The following is a 19,318-nucleotide window of genomic DNA, read 5'->3' as shown; positions in this document are numbered from 1 at the left end:
GAGAGTTGGTGTCTGGCTAGGAGTGGCAGGATGGGAGGAAGGAAGGAGAGCTTGTACCGTGGCCTGATAGTTGAATGAGGAGATGCTGGAATCCCTGCAGTGCAAATGCAGGACCATTGATGGACATGCACCTTAAATGCTTTCCGTTTGAAGTGCCTGCAGCATATCCAAGTACAAGTACCTGTTAGGCAGCTGGATAATTCGCCTCTGGACTCGGTAGAGAAATCTGGGCTAGAGAGGAAGATTTGTTAATGTTTAATAAAATTATAATGATTGAAACGGTGGAGATATATTTGCCTGGGGGGGAGTGGTAGGGTGAGAAAAGTTTTTCAGATGGGACTGTGAGGAGCTCAAATATATTGAAAAAAGCTGAGCAATAGAAACCTTCATAATAAATGAGAACATGCAGCCTTGGAGAGAGGAAACTCGGAGAGAGGGATGTCTCTAGAGCTAGAGAGGTAGTTGCTGCCCAGACAGTTACCTACGAGAGACTTAAGGAACATCCATCGGCTTTAGGAAAAGCAGGGCCCTGCTCTCCCTGTTGAAGGCAGGAGAGTTCAAGAATGGGTGGGACACAAAGAGAGAGCAGAGCACAGATGACAGCCTGTCCCTGGGCCTCGGTTCCTTGGGCCACGGTGAAGGTGTGTGCGACTCAGAAGTGACATAAGCTGCCACAGGGATGGATCTAACGCAGACGTGTGTTTGTTTGGCCAGGGCAGTATTCCACATGAATTTCTGATTATCCGGATTCAATTACATAGACAGATGCCTTTCCACATCCCTTGGGGCAGATTAAAAACCTGCCTTGCTTAGTTTTAGCCGGGTGAGTTGCTGTGTGATCTAATGCTGTCTACACACAATCTACATGAATTCCCGTCAAGAATAATGATCTACAAAAATTCCACTATCTTTTATATCACGATGTGGCTTCTTAAGACTCTGTTACCAAAAATAATTTGAGATCCAGGAGGCAAAAATTCTGGGGAAGTGATGTGTGTCTTCAAAGGATTGTGGGTTTGAAACAGCGGTCGGCTTTCCTGTTTCCCACCGGCAGCTCTGGCACGGGAACGCACACCTGTCTCCGGGACAGTTTCATGGAGGGCGGTGTTTGCTTGAGGACCAGCTCTGATGATTCTCTTCCTTACCATGGAGGCTGCTGCGTGAATTCTGCCACGTACAGCCTGAGATGTCCCCTGGGCTCCCAGGCCTCTGGCGGCCTTGTTCCATCCTTTTGATGGTGTGGCTTCCTCTTTCTGGGAAACCTGATTCCTCCAAAGAGGACCCCGGATGTGCCCTGAGATTTCATGCTGAGTTCTTGGAAGAAAACACGTGGATGGACAAGCTAGCAGCGGGAGGGGCAGGTTGGGGACGTGGGGAAAACTTGCAGACCTTGAGTCTTGCAGAACTCTGTTCTTCTGGTTTCTGCCTTTAAAAAAAAATTGTCTTGTTTCAGTAAATGACTTTTTCATAAACTTGCCTTTCCTAATTGTGTATGATAAATGTTTTTATTCTTCCAAAGTTGAATACAACTCAAATAGCAATGGATTCAGGAGTTCATATGACAAAGAGGAGGGATCTGAACGCCACAGGCTACGATTTTCAACAGTCAGAGCTGTGATCTCAGCCTCCCCTAAAACTTGTGGGATCTTAGCCTCCCCTAAAACTTGTGGGAAACCAAGGGAAAAGGCAACAGTGTAGGTCGCCCAGCTAACAAGCAGCAGAATCAGAGCTAGATGAGGTCTTAACCAAACCTCATCTGCAGCCCTTCTGCACAGGGACATCCTTCCGCCCTGGGCCAGAGCTGAACCATAAAGTAGAATGACTGTTTTACGCAACTTGCTTCTCTCTGCCACCTTCGCTTTATTATTTTCGTGTTTTCTCTCCTGGCCTTATCCTCTGCCTCAAAAAGCACTGTGTTCAACACCTTTGATTCGGCATGTTGCACTCGGAAGTGCCGTGTGAGAAGCGGCAGACTGCGGTTTCGGGACCTGCCTTGATTAGGTTGTAGAGTTATGCCCCAGCTGTGTGGCTTCCTAAACATTTACAGCTCAGCAAGTCTGCAGTGCTGTAAGGTCATCTTGTTTATGGAGCGGGGCCTTTTGCACTCTTCATTGTATTACGGGCCTGATCATCCTCAGCAAGAAGAGGACCACCTACCGTGTCTGTTCAGCCAAAGCAATGGCTGGTGAAGGCCACGCTCCGTGGCCCCCAGAGACCGGCCGGCCAAAGCCTTTAAAAAAAATTGACTTGCGTATTTTTCACGCAGGTGTTACATGCTTTAACAAGATCCCTCGTTGTTCTCCATCCCAGAGAGCACTGTGCAGAGAGTCTGACCAAGTGTTAGAAACCCTCAGGTCTGGCTCTGGTGCTGCTTCTAAAAGCGTGTTCACAGACAAGCGCTGGGCCTCGTCTGCGAGACGGTTCAGAGATGAGCTCTACGGTCGGCTCTTCTGCAGCTCTTGGGATCCTCGGGTCTCTTTGTCACGTGCTCTGGCATTTCCAGCCTGCGTCCTCTTCTTGGGTTGCCAAGGACTAGTGCCGTGTAGGAAGGCTCATGTTCATTCTGCAGGAGGTGGTGCCAGAGTTTTTAATCCCAACATCTCGAGAAGTGAATTGAAAGGTGAACAGGCCTCTCACAAAAGAGGAAATCCCAACGGCAATGAAGTGAGAATGTGCTCCATATCATTACTCACTAGAGAGAATAAAATTAACCCTCAGTGAGAGGCACTTGAACACCCACCAGAATGGCTAAAATAAAAAATCTGACAATAGCAAGTTTCAGCGAGGGTGTAGGATGGAACTCACATACATTGCTGGTGAAGTGCATCATGGTAAAAAACGTTCTGGGGGGAAAAAAGCTTTGTAGTACTTCTAAAGCTAAATTTACACTTTCTCTGTGACCTAGCAATTGTGTTCCTACGTTTATATTTTTAAAAAACTATTCCATATGTCAACCTAAATGCATGTACAAGAACTTTTTTGGTAGCTTTATTTATAGGAAGCAATGCAAATGTTCAGCAGCAGCAGAATGCATAAATGGAATGCATATAATGGAATACTATATATACATCAAGAAAATGAATGAATGGCTCTGGGTAGCAACATGGGTGAATCTCGCAGCATTGTGGGTCAGAGAAAGAAACCAGATATAAAAGTATACATACTGTGTGGGTTCATCAACGTGGAGTTTAAGAACAGGTAAAACTAGTCAAAAGTGATAGAAGCTAGAATAGTGATGACCTCTGCTGTGAGAGGACATTGACTGGGAATGGGCACTAGTGATGTGAATGTTCTATGTCTCCATCCGGAGGACAGATATATGTAGATGGACACACAAGTAGAAAGTCACTGAGCTGCCCAGAGTGTATACTAAGGGCCCAGCGAACAAATTTGTGCACCTTGAAAGGAATTGTGGACCGCGAGGCTGTGGTGGGCACAGGGGCGGGTCTTGGTCCATCCTCCACACTCCCACTCTGCCCCTCCCGCTGCGGCGCCTGGCCCCAGGTCTGCTGGCAGCCTTGCTCCCGCCACCGCCGTTCCCATGTGCTTAGGGCACCAGCCCCTCACAAACCACTGATGGCATGGAGTGATTGGGGCCGGTAGCAGGTGCGAGTGGTGGCTGCTGCCCTGATCACCCCTCAGGAGAAGCGGTAGGTGGAGAAGTCCTCAGGCTACTTGCACCTGCTAACAGCGCCGAGCCATCAGGACTGACACCGGGTACTGGCAAAGCGTGTGAGCCGTGGCTCTGGCTCTGGCGCTGGCAGTGGGTGCAAGCGGGGCTGGTGCCAGCAACAGATGCAAGCACTGGGTGGGACTGCGGCGTGCAGGAGCAAAAATATTCAGTAACTACCAGAGGCTCATCCCAATGACAGCAAATGGCACCCGCCTTGGTCTGGCACCCCTGCTTACCTGCTCCACTATCTTGCCACTGCCGATGCCCCCCATGTTCTGCGCTCTGCCACCTGCTGCTGACACCGGCATGTTCCACATGCGCCCCCTGGTGGTCAGCACACGTCATAGTGACTGGTTGTTTGGTTGTCCAGTTCCACTGTTCGATCTATTTGCATATTAGGGTTTTATAAGCTTATCTATATCTATATGTAGATATAGATAAGCTTATGCCCCGATCAAAACAATTGAGAAGAAAGGTGGGTTTGAATGAGTCACCTGAGTGTGAGCCCATGCACTTGGTGTTCTAGGTCTAGGAGCAGTGGGGCGGTGGGGGTGAGGGGAGCCAGAAGGAAATAGTTTTCAGCACGGCATTTGTTAGAATGTCTCTCTTGGATTGGTCCCGAGCCAGTGGTGTGGGCAACTTCTTTGAGAAGCACAGCAATTCAAATTTTATAATTAAGGAATCTGGAGCTCAAGTGTGCCGGACACTCTTCTTTCTAGGAGGCTCAGTCTAGAGGTTTACTCCCAAGTATCATGGCTTTTATCCACAGGGGTGGCAGCTAGAGAGACGGCCCAAGCTCTGAAGACGCTGGCCCAGGCTGCCCGTGGAGTGGCTGCGTCGACAAGTGACCCCGCAGCTGCGCACGCCATGCTGGATTCTGCTCGTGATGTGATGGAGGGCTCGGCCATGCTCATCCAAGAAGCCAAGCAGGCGCTGATTGCTCCTGGTGATGCAGAGAGTCAGCAGCGGCTGGCCCAGGTGAGGCCAGAATGGGGTCATCACTGAAGTGGGTGTGTTAGCAGGCTCCCTCCTGGCATTCTTCTTCTGGTGTGAACACTTTGTGGGTGTTTTCAGGACCTTCCAAAGTCCCATAGCAATGCCGCCCTTACCTACATAATACTTTTGAAAAAAAAAATTTTAGTATGTTTTTATTGATTTCAGAGAGGAAGGGGAGGGAGAGGGAGATAGAAATATCAGTGATGAGAATCGTTGATTGTCTGCCTCCTGCACACCCCCTACTGGGCATTGAGCCTGAAATTAGGACATGTGCCCTGACCAGGAATCAAACCCTGACCTCCAGATTCATAGGTCAATGCTCAACCACTGAGCCACACCAGCCAGACCTTAATACCTACTTTAGTAAGTCTTGCCTAGTAGCCAACATAGTGTGTCAACAGAGAGTATTGGGGACTTTACTTTGTTAAAATCTGCCCTTGGAGCTTTAGGAGTCAGGACACAACCTTTTTGCTTTGGGCCTACATATGCTCAAGGGTATTCCTCTTCCTAGCCTGGGAGATAAGGTAGATGTACTTGGTCTGACCACTCAGAGTTTTAAACTCTGACTTTCTACTGCCTCTTAGGAGGAGTCTTCAACTACTTGATGCACCTAGTTGGCTAGAAACCATCTCTAGACGAAGCTCTGCACCAGTCACTAGGAAGAAGATGCTGTAGATTAAAGGGGTTGACATAGCTCACACTTAAGATCTTGCCCTTTAATTGAGAACACCGAATAGTACAAACTGGGAGCCTCACACAGGCCTGAAAGACACCCTGTGGGCACCTCCCGGTGGGTCTGGAAGTGCTCGGAGCCGTCTGCCTGCCCGTGGGCAGAGAGGCTTGGGGCTGATGACTCGGAGGGTCGCTGAGCAGAAATCAGCCACAGCTCCCTTAGCTGCTATCCAGGGAACTCAAGGCCTGCCTGCTTCCACCTCTGTGATCTCTGCAGGGCTCCCAACAGGGGAGCTCTTTCTGTTTCTCTCCGTGTTAGACATCTTTGTTTAGCACCTGACATGATATTGGCAAGCTCTGAGTTTGAATCGCAGAGTCACACCGACATAGCCTGGCTTTGGGGAAAAGCAGGGTGTACTGTCTCAGCGTGTCAGCCCCTTTGCCAAGACAGGATATTTACCGCAGCGAGAGGCCAGAGGAGGAGGTTTAAGGGTAAACAGTGTCAGGAAGATGCTGGTGGACCATGGCTCCACCTTCTTTCAGCTCTGCATACTGTCACTGCTCGTTCCCAACGCGTGCAAAAATGTGCGGAAAGCCGCTTTCTTACAGAGCTTCTCTCCTTCCGTGTATGCAGGTGGCCAAAGCCGTCTCGCACTCCCTGAATAACTGTGTGAATTGCCTCCCCGGGCAGAAGGATGTGGACGTGGCCTTGAAGAGCATCGGGGAGTCCAGCAAGAAGCTACTTGTGGACTCGGTGAGAGGTTTGGGGTTGGGGAGGGGCCTTGCGGAATGGAGCTCACTGCGGGGTGTGTGTGTGTGTGTGTGTGTGTGTGTGTGTGTGTGTGTGTGTGCATGCGTGGGTCTTCTCTCCTCCAGGGGGCCTCGGAGAGCCACCCTCTCCTTTAGGAGGCTGTTATTCCTGCCCATCTGCCTTTTCCTAGCTTGGCTTCCTGCTCAGTGACGTTTCAGGTGGAGCTATTAAAGTTCATTTTTTCTTGGAACACATTTGCCATTTGCTATTGGTCATCCCGTGAGATGGGAAAGTGGGGAGTAGGTGACTATCTGACCTCTCATCAGGGCATCTGGGGCAATGACGATCAGGCAGTGGAGGGGCATGTGTCCAAGACTCACTAAAGGAGAGGTAGTGTGAGGGGTTTCACCTGGGACCTGCTCCCTTCCCTGCTCTGTGAGCCTCCTTCTGGGAGGCTGGTGCCTGCTTATCTTTGTTTCTTTTCTGTCTGGTGCCCGGCACGTTGCACTTACATCCAGGTGTGCAAGCAGTGCATTCGGTGTGACAGTGAGAGTCTAGCCTCTCTCTCTCTGCAACTTCTCAGGCACAGTCATAGGTCTGCTGGTGACGCTTCTGTTCTGTAGCCAAGCTATATTATGAGCAAAGGCCACTCCTAAGAATGGATGGCTGTTAGTTCGGGAGAATAGGATGGGAAGGTAACTGGCATCAGTGTTCTAGTTCTAGAGAGCCAAAAGTTTGAGAGCTTCTGTCTGAGAGACAACACAGAGTGAATCCTGGAGGCAGTTGCCCCGGTGTGAGTCCTGACTGTGCCACTTCAGAGAACATCGCCCCGTACTATTTTTAGAACCACAGTGTCCTGCACTGAATAGGTGTTCAATAAATGTGAATGAATGCATATATGTTGAAGGTCAAATTTAACGTGAGCGCAGGCCACACAGAGCCTTCAGTCTCAGTGACTCAGAACGCATCCCTGGAGAATCTGTCTTCGTCCTCGGTCCTTTTCTCTATCCCTCTCATGCAAAGTGAACTTCTCACGGCTGTGCCTCTTGTCCCCCGCAGTTACCTCCGAGCACGAAGCCGTTCCAGGAGGCCCAGAGCGAACTGAACCAAGCAGCGGCCGACCTGAACCAGTCCGCAGGGGAAGTGGTCCATGCCACCCGCGGGCAGAGCGGGGAGCTGGCTGCGGCCTCCGGGAAGTTCAGTGACGACTTCGATGAGTTCCTCGATGCTGGCATTGAGATGGCGGGCCAGGCTCAGGTGGGTGTGTGTGTATTGGGGTGTGGGGGGTGCAGTCTGGAACTGACCCTCACCTCTCTACTCTAAGGGACAGGCCGCCCTCGAGGCCGATTGGGCAAATGGGAACGGGGGACCTGTCCACAGGCCGCCCTGCTGCGTTCTTTTTGCCGCTCAGGAAGCTCCGTGATCTCACCGAAGTGGCATCCTGAGATGCTATCAGCTTCGGTGTGAGGTGATTCTCGGAGATGGGGAACGATTCCCACGGACTTCCAGCAAAATTCGCCACTTTATTTACATATTTTTGGAGGAAGGGTGGTAAGAGGAGGGAACATGTTTAGCTGAGACTAGTACAGCTTCCACATCCTGAGCTTTGAGTGTGGTCATAGAGTGAAAAGTCGTGTTGATGAGGTTCAGCGGGCCCATCGAAAGGGACTATATCTAACCCTGAGTCAGAGGATTAAAAAATCACCTCCTCCAGATGAACAGATAAACTGGTTTAGAACAAGGGAGCATGACTGGTCTGGTGTCAGCCTGCAGAGCTGTTTCCCCCGAGCTCCTGCCATCTCCCTAGCAGAGCTACCCAGGGTACTTCTTGCTCTGTTATCTACAGAGGGCGAGAAATGTGCCCTCTCCTGGGTCAGGAACTTCCGGGGCGCAGTCAGCTCCGACTGTCGAGACGGGGCTGGCCGCCTGTGCCAGGCTGAGACGGACGGCCCCTTGACAACCCCGGCATTGTTGAGCAAGACGCTGGCCTGTGGCCTGGCCTGTGCTCTGTGCGCGTGCTCACTCCCCCCTCGCTCCCCCTCCTTCTGATGCCTCCGCTGTGAGATAGCACAGCGCTTGGCTGACCCACTTGGGGAAGCATTTCTGTCCTGTTTTGTGACTCTTGGTCTGGGTATCTGTCTGGGGAAGCGTAGATACCAGTCAGTGTCCCAACACGTTAGGCCTCTGCAAACTAGTTGGGCTTACTTCAACTTCTGTAGATAACTTGCTTCTATCCCAAGATGCTGCTCCCAGCTCCCTGACGGCTTGCTAGGAGAGATGGAGCAACTCTAGTTACTCCGGCCCCTCTTGACCTTCCAGACCAAAGAAGACCAGATCCAGGTGATCGGGAACCTCAAGAATATCTCCATGGCGTCCAGCAAGCTGCTGCTAGCTGCCAAGTCTCTCTCTGTGGACCCAGGAGCCCCCAATGCGAAAAACCTCCTCGCCGCAGCTGCAAGGTGAGAGTGGAACGAAACGGGGGTTTCGTGTGTTGACAGGAAGGGTCCGAGTTTGCGAGATGTGCTGGCATCCTGCTGCTTTTGCTGAGCAAAGGAGTGGGGTCCTGGTGCTGCCAGAAGGGGAGTCCTGAGTGGTGAAGACTCTGAGGTTTCAGTAAACTGGCTCATTTTCATGCGCGCTCCCCTCTGCGGGTGCCTGTCTTCTCCTCCCGCCTTTCCCATTGGCCTTGCTTAGACTTAGACCCTCAATGATTTATAAATATGATGGCTTAGGTCTATTTTTTTAAATAGTGTTATATTTTTTAGATTATGAAAGCACTATATGCTTGTTGAAAAACAACTCAGACCATACTGAAGAATATTTTAAAAAGGGGAAAAAAAGAAAAGAAAATGATACTCAACTATCCGTTCCTCATTTCGTGACCACTGGCCTGTCCGCCTGGCAGCAGTGTTAGTTAGATGGACAGAATCATGTTCAGTCTGCCCCATTCAGAGTGATTGTTGCTTAGGGTGAACGGGGTGGCCATGGGAGTAAATCGTTCTTGGAAACAGATGAAAACAGGAACCTGCGTTTTGGATGATGTGATTGTTCTTTCCTGTTGTGCCCACCCAGGAAGTGGGTGACACAATACAGTGTCTGTCCCAGGGCCCCTGTGGCCATGAGTTCGGTAACCAGTGAGCGAAGGCTAGCATGCAGAGAAACTGTCTGACCACCAGGAAAATCCTCACGTCCCTCTCCTGACCCGAATGGGAGGGCGTGTTCTGCTGCTGTGGCGGTGTGGGCAGTTTTTCTTAACATCACTTGGCATCCTCACACGTACAGGAAAGCTGGCAGCAGTAAGGGATTACATGCAAGACAATTAGGCTCTAAAAAACCTAATTGGGAACTTTTCGAAATGGGCAGATGACTGGTTTTTAAAAAGCATGGCTTAAATTCTACATTGTTAGACTTGGTTTTATGAGTTTACTCACTTGTTTTTCTAAGTGAGTAAACTCACAAAGGCTGCTGTTTAAGTTGTCAGTCAGGAGGCCCGAATTGCAGCCCAGGCTTTAATGCTTACTAACTGGGCTACACCGTCGGGTCCCTCCACCTGCCTAAACTTTCCCGTCTGCAAAGTGGGGGTGTGCACATCCTCCTGTAGGTCTTCGCAGTTCCCAGGACATGAGATATTAAGGCACTAATGGTGACAGCCTGGCTCAGGTCCCCCATGGCTTGTAGTGTTCTTTTTTTGGGGGGTGGATTAGACATATCTGAGCAGTTCCTCCGAAAGTCCTCGAGTTTCTTCATTTATTCCCAAATACACACTTTAGCTTCAAATAATATCTACAGCCATTAGGAGACTGGGAAAATATCCTGACGTCTCCCAGCTTCCATCTTATGCTGTGTGTTGTGATAGTTCCAGTGAGTCTCTCCCTGGGCTGGGGCGGGGGCAAGGGGGTATGTGCTGTGCTGTGCTGAGCAGCTGATTCTGGTCTAAAACCCTCCCTTGATTGTTCTTTTTTCCTGCAAAGAACCTTAGGATAAGGCAATTGACATTTCCAGATATCTGATCTCAGATGTTTTTCATTATCTTCAGTTTTTTTTCATCATTTCAGAATTACAGTTTTCAGAATGTATTGTTCACTCTCTTAAATTGTGGGGAGAAGGGGAGAGTAAGAACTGCCCTTTTGAAAGCCAGATAAGGAAGGAAGCACAGACCCCCACACCACCACCACCACCATCACCGAGGAATGTCGCAGTTACCTGGCTCTGTGGGGACCTGAAGGCCCCCTGGTGGTGACATTGAAGGAAGGCTCGCAAGACTTTAGGTGAAAAAGCTTTCTTTGCCTAGGCTGTCCTGGCTTTTAGCCTTCTACTGGGAGTTCCCAGCCTGATGGTGCTATAGCCAGGTCAGCACTTAAAAAATCATTATGTGAAGTGATTATCTCAGGATGGAACTGTTGCAAGAAGATGCTGGCACATTCCTGCTGGCTTCTTGGCACGTGCTGGCAAGCCCTGCTCCCGGGGTGGTTTCCCAGCCAAGCTCCCGGGAGGTCAGGTGAGTCAGGCAGCCGCCTCTTGGTAAAGCTCTCCCAGGTTGGGCTGTATTCATTACCCACATTTGTACCACAGGCCGGATGGATGTGGGATAGGGCGGGCGCTGGGCGCACATTACAGGTAAGACAGGGACGGCCCTGCTGGAGTTGGGCAGGTGACATGCACCAGCAGCCTGAGCCCTCTCTGCTTCCCAGTGGTGCTGAGCAAAGGTGCACTTGCAAGTAAGCAGCCGGAATGGGGTCACTGTGACCCACTTTTTCAGCCCCACTGCCTTCCCAGCCCTAGAGACAGCCAGTCCCTTCCTTCTGGATTTTGGTCTCTAGAATATTCTCTTCCCTTTATCCAGATCAGGGTCACACTCAGGCCTGGCTCCAGTCCACGTGGAGCCTTCCCTGCCATGTGGAACCCGTGCCCGTGGGGAAGGCCTCCGTTACTTTTCTCTCAGGCTCCCTGGCAGTCCGGCATGCATATTGCCTCCCGGAGGTCCAGGATCCATCATGGCCTGCCTGGTGTCATACCCCCATCACCTTCTCTGTGCCTTGTCTGGTCATTGTCTTGCCTCTTCAACCAGACTTCAATTGTATTTTTTTTTTTCCTGGAGCTAAAATGCCTGGTCTTATTTACTTTATTTTTTATCTTTATTGCTGAGAGTATTACAGATGTTCCCCCTTCTTTCCTCTAGTGCCCCTCTCCTCCCAGGTCCTGCCCCACCCCAGGCCTTCACCACACTATTGTCTGTGACCACAGGGAAGCATACATACATATAACTTCTTCGGTTAAGCTCTTCCTGCCCCTCTCTCCCTCCTTCCCTCCGAGATTCGCCAGTCTGTTCCAGGCTTCCATGACTCTGGATCTATTTAGTTGGTCAGTTTATTTTGTTAATTAGATTCCATGTATAAATGAGATCATGTGACATTTGTCTTTTCGGACTGGTTTATTTCACTTGGCATAATAATCGCCAGGTGTCTCTATGTTGCCTCAAAGGGTAAGAGATCCTTTTTATAGCTGCATAGTATTCCATTGTGTGAATGGACCACAGCTTTTTATCTACTCCTCTGCTGATGGGCATTTGGGATGTTTCCAGATCTTAAGCTATTTAAATAACACTGCTTCAACATATAGGTGCATATATTCTTTCTGATTGGTGTTTCGGCTTTCTTAGCATATATTCCTGGAGGTGGGATCACTGGATCAAACGGCAGTTCAACTGTGTAATTTTTAAGTCCTGAGCCTTGTGCATAGCAAGACGCTGGAAATACTGCAGGTGGATTTTGGTTTGCTGTTTACTCCCTCCCTAAGCACCTCCTCCCTTGAGGGAGGGAAATGTTTGATGTTGCTTTTTTCCCCTCCAAGCTTCTTGTTGGATATTTAGTGCCTTTACACAATCAAAAGCACAAATTGGTGATTTTTTTTCCTCTCACTTCTAATCCAGTTCCATGTCTAGCTAAAATTTCCCACCAGAGCTCCCAAACTTTAGGTAAATCAATTCAGTATCTCTAAACACTAAATGATTTGTATGTTAGGAAGCCCCTTTTTAACCTCTGAGGTTGTAGATCCCAATTTTTTAAACAACTTAGACTAGCTGGATATGCCTAGATAAAGAATAAAATGCTATCTAGAGATTGTAGAATTATGGTCGTTTAACTCTTTTATATTCTTACAAATAAAGTTGCATAGGTGTGATCATTTTAAAAATCGTAGGGAAGAATAACTAAAGTTTAGGCCTATTGAGATTGAGATTTATGGACACAAAACTCTGGGGAGGGAGGGGATGTGTGGGAGGGAGGGAGGGGGGCAAAAAAAAAATCAATAAAATATATTTAAAAATAAATAAATAAATAAATAAATAAATAAATAAATAAATAAATAAATAAAATTTAAAATTTCAGTAAAGACTAGGAGAGAGAGTCAGGTCACCTATAGAAGGTTCATACAAATGGTTGATCCCTTGCTACTTTAACTTCATAGCAAACCTTGAGTTTCGTGTCCACGTGTAATCACTCTAACATAAATTAATGAAATGTCATGAGGTCATCTCCTTATGTCTTGAGACATGAGGAAATAGAACACAGCAAAAATGACAGTGAGCGAAGATGAGAGCTGGAGATACTGGATAACCCAAAACCAAGACAAAGACAGAGAACAACACAACAACATTAAAGACTTAAAAGGAACCAAAAAGTAAAAGAAAATGTGAACTATAAGTGATTTGAAGTTTCTAATGCTATCCGAAAGATAATACTGTAAATTTGATTAAGCACGTGGGGTCAGGGACTTAATCAAGTTTACAGTATTACCTTTCCGATAACAATTAAGCTCACTGAATCTTATGCTTAATAAATTGTGATATTAATACTGAGTGTCAAAATTTCAGGGTCAGTTCCTATATTGTAGTAAATAAAACTTGATTTAAAAGCTCAAAAAAAAAAAAAAGAGAGAGATTGAGATTTATATAGAACAGATACTGCTAATTTAGGCCAAATTTTTATTGATAACATAAGTTGGCTGATTCATAACTTTTTAGTAGATTTACTGAAATTTTAAAATAAAAATGTAAACCCCTAGCTGGTTTGGCTCAGGGGATAGAGTGTCGGCCTGCAGACCAAAGGGTCCCAGGTTTGATTCCAGTCAAGGGCACATGCCCAGGGTTGTGGGCTCGATTCCCAGTAGGGGACATGCAAGAGGCAGCCAGTCAATGATTCTCTCTCATCATTGATGTTTCTATCTCTCTCTTCCTTTCCCTCACTCTCTAAAATCAATAAAAAATATATACTTTTTAAAATGTAAAATCACTGTCAACATTTTTATATATTTGCAGTTGTGGGCTCAAACTGTTTTGTAAAATTTATTTAATTGTGTGTCATGAATATTCTTTTATGGCATTAGAATTATGCTATTATACCATTTGGGGCAAAAGTAGGTTTATAGTTGTTCATATGAAAAGTAATACAATGATTAAGTAATAATACAAAATAAACTCTGTTTTGCTTACTCACAACTGCAAGCCTGTTTTTGCCTTACCCTATACATTATGACTTTTAATGGGCACCCGGGATACTGTTGTGAACAATACATTTGTTTAGTCAATCCTTTATTATGGTATATCCCTGTTACCTCTAATCTTTGCTCTTATAAATAACTGCTGTAGTTTGAAACATAACAATATTATTTTTCATTGTCACATCTATATAACCATTTGCCTTTGGGCCACCTAGTTGATGAATTGGCACTGTAATCCAGAGGCTAAACTGAGTGATGGGATAAATGATACTTAAATCATGCTCTTCAGTCATGGATCACTGTTACCCAAGTGGCTCGTTCAGACTGCAGTGTTGTGCAGGCTCTTTTATGGATTTTCTAACCACAAACTGGTTTTGTTGTTGTTTTAATTCCCAAATTTCTATTTGAAAAAAATTTTATATCTACAAAATAGTTTAAAAAGAATAAGATGATGAACAGTGATATAGTCTCTGGATTCATCAATTGTAAATCCTTAGTTTTTAAATGGAAAAATCTTCACGTAGAAGGTAGGTTTTTAAAAAAAAAAAAAAAAAAAGCAGGTAAATAGGAAATACTGAGAGAAATAAGTTAAATGGAAAGCTGTGTGATAGTCTCCAAATGATCAGGTCATTACAGTTCAGGACACTCTCCTCCCTTTGTCATGTTGGCATCACCAGCCTGTCCACTCAGCCACACAGAACGTGGTGTGGGGCCCTCTGAGGGACGCTCTAGTGGGCACTCACGGGTGCATCTCTGAGGTGGTGGGAATGAGGGACTGCCCTGCCATCCCAGTGGTCCTTGTTTGGCTTTGCACCATGGAACGCACGGTACTTCCCAGTGACACCCTAGTTACATCCTTTTCCCCAAATAAATAAACCATCAGAGTTAATGTGGCAAAAACCTGTGTTGGGGGTTCTTTCTTGAGTTCAAGAGTGATTTTCTGCTTCCCCTCCCCCTCGCTAAATTTTAAAATTCAAAGCATATCTCCTCATCAAATAATTAAGCTGATTACCATTGTACATTCCAACATCATTTCCATCTAATTTGATATTCTGTGGGAAGCTGCAAAGTGAATTTAACTAATAAAATGAGCTATCTCTTGTATTAGGCAGTGTTAATAATTAACAGCAATATGTGCCCTATTTTTTGTTGTAGTTCTCTGTCAGCTGCAGTGGTTAGTAACCGTGAATAGGTTTTAGGCCCTGCCAGGAGTGTGGACCAGTGATGACCCGTCTGAAAAGAGTTTGAGTTAGTTAGGCATGGGTTTCAGTCTGTGTTTGCTCCTTACTCGTAGCAGCACCTTAGGGAATGAGCTCAACTCTGTTTTGTTTTATTTATTAAACACAAAGGTATTCAGTTTTAAGCATTAGTATAAAGCTATAGTAATCAAAGTGATGTCGTATTGGTGACGGGTTAGACACATAAATCAGTGGTATAGAATAAAATCCAGAAGTAGATCTATACAGATATAGCCAATTGATGGTCAACAAAATTGCAAAACCAATTCAATGGAGAAAGGATAGTCTTTTAAACCAATGGTGCTGGAATAATTTGACTTCCAGTCCTTGGGGGGGAAAAAAATCTGGGCTGCCTTTTAAGTTCTAAGAAGAATAGAAACACATGTAAAATCAATCATACAAGTATTAGTATTAACAAAGAAAGTTGCTATTTTAAAGAATAATTTTGAGATAGCATCTAGGAACTAGTAAATTATATAGAATTTAATGGAAGGTGGGGATTTAAAAAATTATAGACAGTTTACTACTATGTCACTGTGTCTAAAAATACACAAACTATTCCAAACTATACCAAGGCTACCTAAAATAGCCTTGTTCTGATAACCTTATTCTTTTGGGGCTTCTCATAATTAGTGTTAATATGATCTCTTTGCTATTTGCAACATTGTTATAAATTTTTCCTTATGAATATATTATAAGAGGTCTTACTGCCTTAAGAGAACTTTCAGTAAATCAAATAAATAATTGGAAGCAAGGTAAGGGGTCTTATTCTGTCTTTCCTGGGAGTGGTTTTTTTCTGGTTGTTTAGTAGTAAAGCTCTGCTGGGGTCCCCAGGCTACAGTGAATTCATTGTATTTCTAATGAACCTGCAAATTATCCTTGGAGAAATTACTGTTGATTTTTTTAAATAAAAGTACCCACGTTTTCTGTTCTGGTACAGAGCTGTGACAGAGAGTATCAATCAACTCATCACACTGTGCACCCAGCAAGCTCCCGGCCAGAAGGAGTGTGACAATGCCCTGCGGGAACTCGAGGTGGGTCCCGGATGCCTCTGAGCATCCAAGAGTGTGTCTGTCTGTCCTCTGCCCATGGGGTCCGTTCCTTCTCTTCTGTGTTGTCTTTTATCTTCCTGGGAGACTGTCAAAGCCTACATTCCGTCCACGTAGGAAAAACCGAAGAAAGATTAGATTTGATGGGATTATCACCCCTGCTTCCCCTTTTCCCACTAGGATGAGAGTTATTTTGTTAAAGGATTCTTTATTTCAAACTGAAAGAGGCCTATGGTATTAGGTGTAGGTTGAAGATGAGCAAGCTCTACCTGAAAAGTTTGGGAGAGGTTATTCTGAGGCATTTGAGAGAAGCTGAAACAGATGTGCTTTCTGAGTAAAAATGATTTCCCCATGTATTTTATTTTGTGACATGTAAGAACCACATAAAACAAAATCCAGTGTGCTACTCATTACCATGTGACCAACGTGCCCATGGGGTAGAACACAGCATAGGTACTTTTACATTTATATTTATACTTATGGTTTATTTCTAATTTAAAATTGGTTTATGCCCAACAGTATGCCTACTTGTATATAGAGCAGTCTTAATCAATCGAGTTTCTATTGAAACAGCCAAATGGATGTCTCAGTAGTTATGAGTTGGTTGTACCCAATGTACCTTGAGATTTCTGGATGATTAACATGGATTTGGCCAGGTGAGAATACCTCCCAGGCCAGTATGGGGTTTGATTGAGGCTCAGTCTGACGATGGCCACAGGCCATTGTGTGCAGCCAGAAGTGCTGGAAGTGAAAAGTGGCTTCGTAAAGGACTGAGGCATTCTGAAAACAGCGGAGAGTGCTTCTTGCATTGGGTGGATTATTTCTCATTTCTGGTCTGTTCACATTTGCAAATATAAATATGTAGGCTGTTGATCTAAATGAATTATTTTGGCCTAAGTCCATGGTCGGCAAACTGCGGCTCTCGAGCCACATGCGGCTCTTTGGCCTCTTGAGTGTGGCTCTTCCACAAAATACCACGGCCTGGGCGAGTCTATTTTGAAGAAGTGGCGTTAGATGAAGTTAAAGTTTAAAAACTTTGGCTCTCAAAAGAAATTTCAATCGTTGTACTGTTGATATTTGGCTCTGTTGACTAATGAGTTTGCCAACCACTGGCCTAGGTGCAAATGGATTCCTTGATGGTATCCTTGGTTGCCAAAATTATGACTATTTCAGGATTGCTGTTACTAAAACAATTCTGATTATACAAGGGGTGAGAGGAGGTTCTTCAATGAAATGAACTCCAGTATGCGCCCTCTTTCCCTCATATCTCTCACTGAGTAACTTGGCAGTTTCTACCATGACTGCCACACAACCTTTTGCAACTCAAATGAGGGTACCCTGTCTTTCTATTGGCTGTGCCCCAAAGGATGCTGGGTCCTCGTGCAAAGTTTCTCTCAGCAGAGAGAAGATTGAATGGCTATATCTCCAGACTTTCCAGCCTCAGAGGTCATTATAACATGAAAGCTAGGAATCACTTTTAGTGAAGTGGAAACAAAGACAGAAGTGGCAATCCCTATATGCAGTTCCTTGATGGGGACCTAAGCAAGAGGGAACATTTTCTATAGTGTTCCAATGTAAATAAAAAGAAGCAAGCCATCCCACTGAGCATTGTGGGGAGTTACCTTCTTTCAGGCCTACCATTAAAGGGTTCCAGAACTGAAAACAGCAGACTCTACTAATCATGAAGAAATGAGTGTGTTCTTAAAATTGAAACTCCTTAGGGTTATCCAGCAAAGACATTATACTAATTTACCATAAACACGTTGCCTTGCATTAACTTACAGATTTCTTTAAGAAAAAATTCTCCCTGCTCTGTAGATACTGTGCTTCTCTGTCGAAATTGAAAATAAGATCCTCCTCTACATCAGTAATAACCTGAGACACACACGCACACACCCACCCCTCCATTCAATGTTGTCTTTTTAGCTGGAAATGTGATGTCATGGATACTTTGGTATAAATTCCTTTTATTATCTAGTGAGTGATCGTGACCAGAATCCTATACAGGGAGGGAAGTTGATTGCTGGTACGTTAGGTTGAATTTTTTTTGTTCTGTAACACGTACGTGCTTATTAAGTTTTGTTCTCCTTCTGTAGACTGTCAAGGGGATGTTGGACAATCCTAATGAACCTGTTAGTGACCTCTCTTACTTTGACTGCATTGAGAGTGTGATGGAAAACTCCAAGGTAAGCCAGTCTGTGCACTTAACATTCCTCCTGGGTGTGGGAGGAGCTCAGAGGTGCTTCCAGGGCATCTGCCCGTAGCTGCTCTGTAGTGCTGCACATCTCATGAAGTCTTCTCCTGTAGCCCTGGCCTCATGTGCTTCTCTAAACATGACCACACACCAGAATCATCTGGGGACCTTTGTCATTAAATACAGAATGCAAGGTCTCCTCCCCCCTCTCCGCTCGCCCCCCCCCCACCTCCCCCCGAGTTTCTGATTCAGTAGATCAGAGGTAGGGATGAGATTGTACATTTCTGACAAGTTTCCAGGTCCTGCCCCTGTGGTCCAGGAGCCACACTTTGAGAGCCGCTGCTTACACCTTATCACAGATGGGTCCTACTGTGAATTGAATCATGTATTTTCTTTACCTGGGATTGAACTCTAGGGGGAGCCCTTTAGTGACCCTGGTTTATATGAGCCCCTCTTTAGTGTTCTTGCCATCCATCCATGGCAGCCATTCTCGAAGAGAGTGAAACTGCCTGGGGAGTTCCTTGGATGTGCGTAGAAAAACCTAAGATAATACAACAGTTTGTGCCCCGCCCCCCAACCTTAACCTTATTCAACAAAATCTTATTTCTTAGTATTTAATTTGATGTGGGTGGCAGTTATGGGGAAAATGTTAGGAGTAGTAATAATTTTTAAAAAGTTGAGAACCCATGATGGTAATATGGATGTTTTTGAGACTGCCAGAATCTGGTTCAAATGAAATGCGAGTGAGATGAATGGATACTGAGCAGTGACAGTCTGGCTTTGCTTGTTTACATCACTTCACATTAGCCTCAGGGAAACATCTCTATTGGCGGTGTCAGGACAGCCTGCTTTGCATTGGGCGAAGACTAGGGTTTGTCCAGCCCAGCATTCTTTATGGAACCACAGGTTGCCTAAGGGAGGATTCAGATTTTTCCCTTACTTAGAGCCAAAGAAGGATGCAGAGATAGGAAGAGGAAAATTCTGTATCTGAAAATACCCTCTAACTTCTGTACATTGCAAGTCCTTAAAAGATGCTGGATTATTTTCTATCTCCAAACAATTTTAGGGAGTTTCTTTTCACCCAGCCTCGGTGGCTTATTGACAAATGAAGAGCTCTGCCTTGCGTTCTAGACGTAGCAATCCCATTGCCTCTCCAAGGGGTTGTGTTGACCAGCCTTCTGTTCCAACGTCTGTTATCCTGGAAGGTAGAACCAAGCCTCGGGGGGGGGGGGGGGGGGGGCTGGTGAG

General features: G+C 45.9%; 1 protein-coding gene across 7 annotated transcripts in view; it reads left to right on the top strand.

The window, feature by feature from the left end:
* TLN2 (talin 2) overlaps nt 1–19,318 on the top strand; it is a 402,173-nt gene that overhangs the window by 297,293 nt on the left and 85,562 nt on the right. For all 7 annotated transcript variants that reach the window (XM_084886348.1, XM_084886349.1, XM_084886343.1 and 4 more), the window contains 6 exons: nt 4,443–4,651; nt 5,976–6,095; nt 7,152–7,349; nt 8,412–8,551; nt 15,768–15,861; nt 17,973–18,062. In XM_084886348.1, the coding sequence (XP_084742474.1) occupies nt 4,443–4,651; nt 5,976–6,095; nt 7,152–7,349; nt 8,412–8,551; nt 15,768–15,861; nt 17,973–18,062 (851 nt within the window). The remainder of the gene's footprint in view (nt 1–4,442; nt 4,652–5,975; nt 6,096–7,151; nt 7,350–8,411; nt 8,552–15,767; nt 15,862–17,972; nt 18,063–19,318) is intronic.

This window comes from Pipistrellus hanaki (assembly GCF_964339955.1).
Source record: "Pipistrellus hanaki genome assembly, chromosome: 1".
NCBI lineage: Eukaryota > Metazoa > Chordata > Mammalia > Chiroptera > Vespertilionidae > Pipistrellus > Pipistrellus hanaki.
This window is presented reverse-complemented; position numbering and strand designations above follow the sequence as displayed.